The 9,520-nt window shown below is 41.6% G+C and overlaps 1 protein-coding gene across 1 annotated transcript in view; it reads left to right on the forward strand.

The window, feature by feature from the left end:
• The window catches only part of LOC103381827 (glutamate receptor ionotropic, NMDA 2C-like), a 33,227-nt gene that overhangs the window by 18,387 nt on the left and 5,320 nt on the right, over positions 1–9,520 (forward strand). Inside the window, exons 8-13 of the mRNA XM_017034880.2 lie at positions 877–1,088; positions 3,541–3,709; positions 4,712–4,865; positions 5,234–5,359; positions 6,734–6,963; positions 8,697–8,857. Of these exons, the coding sequence (XP_016890369.1) occupies positions 877–1,088; positions 3,541–3,709; positions 4,712–4,865; positions 5,234–5,359; positions 6,734–6,963; positions 8,697–8,857 (1,052 nt within the window). The remainder of the gene's footprint in view (positions 1–876; positions 1,089–3,540; positions 3,710–4,711; positions 4,866–5,233; positions 5,360–6,733; positions 6,964–8,696; positions 8,858–9,520) is intronic.

The following is a 9,520-nucleotide window of genomic DNA, read 5'->3' on the forward strand; positions in this document are numbered from 1 at the left end:
CTGTCACTAACCCGCCCCCTCCTCCCCCTGCCTCCCACCTGTGGTGTCATTTTAGTCCTCCCAAAAGCTGACAGGTCGTGGTGAACCTGCTCTTCACCCAGACAATTTACCACGATACTCTGCTGAATATCACTTCAGCTGAGTGACACCTTTGACAGGATGAAAAAGAGGGACAGCGTTGGCACAGCTCTTTCAACCTTATCCTATATTTTACATGTGTGTTTTTTTCCCACTGAAGTTCAAATCTATTCTGACAGAGTCTCTTCTTTAACTCCAGCACTGACAGCAGTGAGAAGACGAGACATTCCCAGAAAAGGCCGATTTAAATGATTGATCTTTACAAACGTCATCTCGGTGATACACATATGGCGCAGAGAAACAAATCACAGTCCTGTGTCACACCGTACATTCACACAGATGTGTAAATCATCCATGTATGATGAAGGAAGACGGGCAGAGTGAGGCTATGAAGAAGTAGTCCCATTAAAAGTGAGCGGAGAGTGTTTCACATGCAGTAAGTCAGTGCTGGCTGAGCTCAGTATGGCTCATTAGGTTGGCTTGATTTGACAAACAGCCCTTGTTCTCACAGGAAAGGCTTCTTTGAGCTTAGCCCTGACTTTGATGGGATTTGTCAGTGTTTGAAGAGGGAAAAAAAGTTCTAGACTGAAGATGTTCTTTTTGACAATCTCAAATCTCACTCTGTATTTGTCCAGTCGTGACCAACGGACATCTGACGGTTTAACTTTAAAACGGGTCCAGTGGACTACACACAGTGTATAAAACTGTGTTATTAGTTTTTAAATGGTGTATATCCCTGAGCCATGTCCTTTGGAAAGTCAACTTCACACGTTAAATAATAATGTGCTGTGTCCTCAGGTTGGTACTTATGCTCGGGGGATCCTCCAGGTTCGATACCCCGTCTGGCCTCGGTACGGCAGCTTCTTGGAGCATGTTATTGATGACCGTCACCTCACTGTGGCAACACTGGAGGAGCACCCTTTTGTCATTGTTGAGAACGTGGACCCGGGGACCGGCACATGTGTCCGCAATACTGTCCCCTGCAGGCGTCAGTACAATCAAACTGAGAGGTACACACTTGACTAATTCAACAACTAGTGACGATGATCTACTGGTGAGAAACCTATTACATAATTCAAATTTGAACTGAATTACAATATGTGAATGACTATGTGTTAGTCACTTACTATCCACAGTAGTACCCAGTGCAGCTACACATACATCTGCACCCTCCCTCTTTGCTTCGCTGCCCTATATTTTGAGCAGACACCCCAAACCTACACACTTCATTAAGCACAGACGAAGTGTGTGTACGGAGTGTTTAAGCACTTAAAAAACACACACACCACTGGTGTCAAACACAGCTCACAGCGTGGCAGAAAAACAACCATTAAACAGCTATTACCTTTGACGACCTACAACAGGTGCGCTCCAAGAATACACGGTGTCTTCATTATGTTCAAAGAACCACAGACAACACAAATACCGCGCTCTACCTGGCCACAAATATAACAGACGTGAACAGTGTTGTCCACAGCTCAGCTTTGGTGCTGTAAATACCTGTGACCAGACAGAATGTATGTTCAACAGCTGTTGCTGGGAAACACTCAAACATTTCAAATCAGTGATGGATGGTTCTCTCTTCGATTATAATATAATTATAAGTTTGGTTTTACAATATCTTCTCCTTGAATGATGTCACACATGGCAGTGCTGCACCTTTCTGTACAGTGAGTGATTTAATTTGAACTGATGTTGCAGCGTGTGCTGCTCCTACAGTCACCTGAGGACATCTGTGAACGACTTCTGAATGACAGCAGTGAATAACTGCTCTTATAATAATAACTCTGTAACTGAACACACCACCAGGTACACTTTGACATATGTAGGTTGACATATGCAGCAGGTCTCAATTCTTAAGCACTTTGAAAGAGCTTTTATTTGGACTGCTACCAACAGTAACACAGCAGTGGGACAGAGTGACAGACGCCTGCAGCTACAGTATACAGTTTATGGAGTAATTAGTCCATCTGGACGTATTGTCTGGACAGCTCACCTGCAGAGCAGGTGTTGAACATGATTAAAACGTCTTTTTTGTCCTTATCATTAACTTACATCTTTGGACTGATGGAGATGTCATCTGGTGCAGAACCTTGATTACAAGAATCCAGAATTGTTGATGAAAATCCAAGAAGGAAACCTTGTGTGAATACACAATTAGTACTGACCAGGTGGTAACAATGAACCGATACTGAATTAAATGGCTATATATTTCAAAAATATAATAATAGCCACAAGGACTTTGTGTGTTGTTATTATACTAGACTAGAAAGTCTAACACCAAGACTCCTTTAATATGTGGAATAGTACACTGTACGTAGATGGTAAAAACAATAACTGTTACTCATCAGTTATAGTATATATATATATATATATATATTCATTCCCAGTCAACATCCAGTCTTACTGAAGTTGAATCATTTATTTCTGACATCTCAGGATTTGATTTCTAACTTTTACAGATGCCAACGTGAAGCCTGAGAGAGCCCTGTAGTTTAATTCATCATTTGACTATTCAAATATTTTCTCCACACAACTGTACTAGCAGCAACTATGACTTGAATGAAGAAGAATCCAACAATAATTCGCATCTTCTGTTTTTTCTCCCCTCCTCCTCTCATGGTGTCCTCACTTCCTCCTCACCTCTGTTCCATCTTGACAGTCACTCAAAAAGCCTCATCTGGTTGTGTTTTCTCCACCGTGAGTCTGTTTGCTCTCTGAGGTCCGCCTCCTCCATGCTGCACTAGTTTCTGGGCATTTTGCTGCTGCTGGTAATCCTCAGAGGATCCAGTAGTTGGTGTGGTGTGTGCGTGTGTTTGTGTGTTAGTGTGTTAGAGAGAGAGAGGGAGTGAGTGTGTGTTTGCATTGTTAATGCAGTGTGTAACAGTAACAGGTGGCCAGTTTCAGCAGCAATTTAATTAATGCCTCGTTTGTCAGAGCTATTAACGTCCATAAATGTTTAGAAATGGCATTTAAATGAGTCTCAGTCTAGCTGTTACTAAAATAAATAGTACATTTGAATTTAATGTGTAAAGTATTGCTTATTTGTTGACACTTTCACTGGTCATGCTGACTCACTGTTATGTAAAGTGACTCAGCCTGTACTATGACAGAAAGACAGATGAGGAGTTAAAAAAGAGAATGTTTTCTTCCCTAAGGAACTGCGTCAACTTCCTTTCCACTTTGTCTACCTTTGCCATCCATTATTCCATTTTTTCTCTCCATTTACTGTTTCAGCTCCTTTCCTCTACAGCCCATTAAGTAGTGAGGACACAGAGAGGAAGTGTCTGTCCTACAAACACGGATGCTGTGTCTTAATGGCCTTTGACTAGAGGCCAAGTTATTCACCCATTCACTGAGGTTCCTCATCTCACTGTCTGTTTGGCCAGAGCTCAGGATCAGATCAGTTTTCAGAGAGGTATTTAACAACTTTTTTTCCTTCTTCTCATGTCTTTTCCACAGTTTGGTTGGTCAGTCAGAGTCCTACACCAAACTCTGCTGCAAGGGCTTCTGCATAGACATTCTGAAGAAGCTGTCCCGCACCATCAAGTTTTCTTATGACCTCTACCTGGTCACCAACGGAAAACATGGCAAACTGGTCCGTGGGATTTGGAACGGCATGATTGGCGAGGTGAGAATGAAAACTGAGCTATTTTAGGAAGGAGATTTCCCTGAATGCAACAGATGGTGCGTCCTGGAGGCTTTCTGCTGGTAGTATGAGAGAAAGGTGTTGAGCCACAAATTTGACTAAAAGGACTGCAGCCTTGGGCTGTGCACTGTCCTGATTCTTAGCCATGAGACCAACGTACTGGTGAATACACACATGTTAATCTGTTGTTGCCTTTTTGTTCTTTAGACAATGTCCCACCGAGCCGTGGCTCCACTTGCCTACTTGTAGATTGTGAAGGGTGATTTCTTAGTAACAGGTGAAGGGTGTAGGTATATATAATACTATAAATATATGTGACATAATTACTCACTGTATATCTATGTTATTACCTAACTGCTGTAATATGTCATCCAAAGGAAAAATAAAAATGACCTGTTGTCAGTGAAAACCCTTCATTTTATAATAACTTTAATTACGAAAATCATCAAATTAAAAAGCCACTGTAAACAAACGAGGAAAATGGTGCTCGTTCCAAAGTGTTCCTTTGATGAGGCTAATCTGGGTCAGCGGTGTGAGGCCGTGCATGCACAAATGGAGAAACAGTTTCCTCCACACACCAAACACACATCAAACACACACGCATTTGAAATTGAAATAACCTGAACAGGTGTTCCTCAGGAGAGAGTTTTTGCTTGTGTTTCTACGCCTGGAGGCTCGGCATCTGTCTTTGTGTGTGTGTGTGTGTGTGTGTGTGTGTGTGTGAGTGCTCTGTATTCATGGGGAAAATATTTTTCTATATTATTCATGTTTTTTAGAAAAGCAACCTTGAGCGTTCCTGGAGTGGAGCCTTCTTCCCTCACGGATGTTTAGAGAGCTTGTTACAATTGTCACAAAGTGTTTGCTGACTTCACTTTTAAAGGGGCCGTTCTAAAAATTGTAAATGTTCTTTCCAGTCAAGAAAATACTGGCAGAGCTTGCTATAGCCTTTCATTTTCAGTTTCTCCTCTTTCTTTGGTCTCCCAGGTGGTGTATCGCCGAGCCGACATGGCCATCGGCTCACTTACTATCAACGAGGAGCGTTCAGAAATCATCGACTTCTCTGTGCCGTTTGTTGAGACAGGAATCAGCGTCATGGTAGCCCGCAGCAACGGGACGGTTTCTCCTTCTGCCTTTCTTGGTGAACGTCTCTCTAAAGCCTCCATCTTTTTTTCAATCTACACTTTCACCTCTTTTCCCCCATGTCTGCCCGACTTAAGCAATTTCCGTCTCCTCCATTGCCGTTATCCTCCGATAACTGTCGTCTGGAACTAAATCCCCTCACATCCTGCACGCCCCTATATCCTTTTCCCCTCAAAACCCACACAACAGGTTTGGCCACAAAATGAATGGTGCATTTCTCACTTTTCATTTTCACACAATTACATTCTTCATTTTCCCATCTGCTATCACCCTTCCACACACTGCACCCTTAATCACAGTCTGTGCAGCAGATACAAACTGGAGCTCTTCAAACTTCTCTGTTTGTGTTTCCTCCTCTGCCTTCAGAGCCCTACAGCCCTGCAGTGTGGGTCATGATGTTTGTGATGTGTCTGACTGTCGTGGCCGTGACAGTTTTCGTGTTCGAATACTTCAGTCCGGTTGGTTACAAAGGCAGTTTGGTGAGCGCTAAGGGTGAGTTTCATGCATGTCTTACAAACCAAAAACATTATATGTAAGAATTTCACACAATAGTCATGAAGAAGTGATGAAGAAAGAAGTATAATTCCAAATATCTCATTTGAAATGGGAGTACAGCAGTACTCAGGCATTTGTACTTACACCTTTATCGTCACTTGTGTAGATAGAAGTGTAAGTGCATACGTCGAACCTTAGAAAGCCTGACCACAGTCAGCCTGTGAAGCCCCACGTGCCTGTCCTGAAGGGCTCACACTTCCACCACAGAACTGTGGCGACAGAGGCCTTATCAATCTGAGGGTACAGCACTGACAGAGCATGCCTTGTCTCCAGGTCCAAAAGGTCATTCTCCTGTTTTAATTAGCATTCGTGGCTGCTCTAATCAAAGAGTGATTGATGATGGCGGCAAACTTCACCGCAGCATATGGGCAAACGTGGCAGAGAGCGATGGAAACGGGCTGAGGCCGTAAAATTGTTTTTTGAAAGTTTGCAGAAGGGCATGAAGAATCTGATGAATACTAATATTAGATTTGTTTTTCTTCATTAATGTGTTTACAAGAATAATTCCATGTAATTGCTGACACACACAGGCTTAAAGGTTATGGTCCACAATTTCAAACGCATCATTATTCAATTATGCTTTTAAAACCATATACCATAACCACATATACACACATCTCAATGGACACTGTGAAGGCAGGGAGGGACAATCAAATCCTTTTTCAAACATGACATGACAAAGGCTCATCCTGAAAACAACTTCCTGCAGATTTAGAGCAACTTATTTTGCAATTTAGTTTTAAAGCTCCAAATCTCCAGTTTCCACCTGTTCCCTTGAAAACTCTGTTCTCTACACGAAGCTTGTAAACAAATTGGTTAAAATTTGTAGCAACAGCTTCAAAATGTTTTCAGCAGTAGCCACTTTTTATAGACCCTGTTCTCTTAGTTTGACAAGACAAGACTCAGTGAGGTGCAATATGTTGTAAAAGAACAAAATATATGCGCATAATATAAAGCACCGACTGTGTTAAACAAGATTTCTGAACCCTTAAAGCTGAACAACTTTGGGATCAGATCAGAACATCGATTTTTAACTAGACTTGAAATGAATGGAGGGCGTTGTTTCACAAAAAGCACCATGTACTACAAACTGTACCAAATGGAACTAAGTAGACTGTCCACTGTTTCAACTGTGATTGTTCTTTTGGTCCTATGTAAAATACATTTCTCGTCCAATTAATCTTTTCACATGTATGCTGTGATACAGTTGTGCACTGATACACTTTGCCTCGTGTTTTCTCACTCTGACTGAAGCTGTAAATACTCAGACAACCTTCTAACTCTTCTAACTGTTTTTTCTCTCCTTCCCAGCTCCTGGCGGTCCAACATTCACCATAGGGAAATCAGTTTGGCTCCTGTGGGGCATAGTCTTTAACAACTCAGTCCCCATTGAAAACCCCAAAGGAACCACCAGTAAAATCATGGTCCTGGTCTGGGCCTTTTTTGCAGTCATTTTCTTGGCTTCCTACACTGCCAACCTGGCTGCCTTCATGATCCAGGAGCAGTATATCGACACGGTGTCCGGGTTGTCTGACAAGAAGGTGAGAGACAGAGCAGAGAAGACTTTTAAAAGTCCCCTCAGACACATTGAATCTTTCTGCTGTGAAAAGAATCTCTGTTTTTTTCTGTTTGTTGCCGCATCGACCAATACACATTAAACAGAGACAGAGCAGACCTGCAGATAAAGAAGTCACAAACGGCCTTTGTTGTGAAGTGTCCTTTTCATAACAGTGGGGAGCCCTGTAGCATGAATGACTAATCAATTTCTGCCTTCTGTCAATACAGATGGTGTCTGCATCCTGACTTGTCCTGTCAGTATTTTATTCTGTCCATCAATATTCCCCCAGCGCCGTCTCCAGCTCCCCTCTCTCTCACACTGCTAAAACAAGAGCATCAAATGTCAAATGCAAAAAGAAAGTCAAAAAGAAAAGCAACGCCTGTCGCATTAGTGTGTACTGCAGACAGAGGCACGCACGTAGGCGACCTGTACACACGGCCCACTCAGATGAGTTTTATGAGAAATCATTGTATTCTTTAAAGGAAGTGAAAACAACCCTCAGTCTATAAGACCGCTGTATTACCTTTATGCAGATGCATTAACGTCCTGCGGCGTAAAATGAAAGACAAACAACCACGGAGCTCAGCATCAGATGCCTTTATAACTGAGGGCATAGACAACAAAGGATTAGAGGGTTTAGGTCCCAGGCTGGCTGCTTTCATATCTTGCAGGTTTAAAGGATAAAGCTGCTTGTGGTCCATGACTTATCGACTCTCAATAAACACAACGAAAAACACAACGTGTTTCCTTGTGATGTGCTTTTTAGCTGCAATGCTGTGTCAATGCTGATAAAACGGACTGACTCAAACCTTCCCCACATTGATGACCTGTTCACACAGAGACCTACAGATTGTTAGCAACTGGTGCTTACAATTCAAATTGATTTCATTGTAAAAATAATCAATTATGGGACAAACCAAAACGCTCATTTTATTCCACCTTCTTCCATGTTAATCCCTTCATGGGTTGTGGGGTAGCTGTAGGAGAGCCGATGGTCAATAAGGTGAAGGCGGGCTAAACCCTGGACAAGTGATCAGTCCATCGCCATGGACTCACAGGAGACAAACGACCATAATCTGCATTTCTTTGGACTGTGGGAGTTAGCCGTAGCATCTGTAGGAAACACAGACATCCACGACCAGGACATGAATTAATTCCATACAGAATGATGGAGATTGATGTAGAGAATGCATTCTTCTTGCTGTAAAGACAGAATACAAAATATTCTAAGTTTACTCCACGAGAAAATGAGTCTGCAAAGAATATCTGTTTTAAAAACAAATAAACGAACAAAACAAAAACAGCTAGGAACCCTGGGGACATATTAGGGCAATTTAATTGGGCAGTACTAAGAGAAGTTATGTTTTAAATAGACTTTAGTTTGGGAGGGCTAAGGATCCATCTTACTATTTGGGACATTTATGGTCTCAAATGTCACAAGGTTAATCACTTGAATCATTTTCTATATTTAGCTCAAAAGGCAATAAAATCCCATCAAACCCAATACAAATAATCACTCTACTACTTTTATCACCAGTGTAAAAATGACATTGGTGTTTTTGTTTGTTTTGTTCAACTTGATTTTAAAGGAATCATGACCTTCTGTCAGTCTCTCCTCTGCCACCCGGCTCTAAGCTTTTCCCCGACTCTCTTCCTCTCTTGTCACTCTCCTCTGATCCATCATTTCCTCTTCTTCTCCCCTTTATCTCTCCACAGTTTCAGAAACCACATGAGCACTATCCACCTTTCCGCTTTGGGACAGTCCCCAATGGAAGCACCGAAAGGAATATTCGCAGCAACTATCCTGACATGCACACACACATGACCAAGTACAACCAGAAGGGAGTGGAGGAAGCCTTAGAAAGCTTAAAAAATGGGTACAGTGTGACTGGAATTTTCACTTCTCATCACACTCAAAAAGTTATTTCTGCTGAACTTCTCCCTGAAGGTGTTATGTGTGACATTGAACACAATCTGGATTTGTGTTACACAGCGCAAATGTTCTATTTTTTAACATGTAGTCTCTTTTAATAGAAACAAAATCAGTGCAAAAAATGAAAGAACTAAAAAATGAAGCAGAATGTTCACAGTTGGCAGACTAGGCAAACCTGACTGGGACAACCTTTAATGAGCCTCACACTGAAGTTAAGAAAACAGCAAATACTCAGACTGTTTTAAGAGGTTTGTAGTGTGAAAGAACACAACAGATGTTGTCTTTGTTTCATGTAAAAACCAGGCTGCAATGTGGCTGTGTTGGTTTTTTCAACCACAGATAATTTAGCAGTAAATGTAATTAAAAAACATGAACTGGGACGGTAAACCTCACGACAGTAATTGTTATTATTATTTTATTATTATGTTAAAATATAAAACATTTTCTTGAGACAAGATCCAGATTGACCTTGAAAAGTGAATGTTCCTGTCCTATTTAACTCTCACTCTGATGCCTGAAACAATGCATTATTAATCTGAAAGAAATGTTAGTTCCCTGGTTTCTGGGTTTTTTTTGTTCTCCACCATTCTTTGAAATAGAAGAACTG

Source organism: Cynoglossus semilaevis, chromosome 8 (genome assembly GCF_000523025.1).
Source record: "Cynoglossus semilaevis isolate Cse_v1.0 chromosome 8, Cse_v1.0, whole genome shotgun sequence".
Lineage (NCBI taxonomy): Eukaryota > Metazoa > Chordata > Actinopteri > Pleuronectiformes > Cynoglossidae > Cynoglossus > Cynoglossus semilaevis.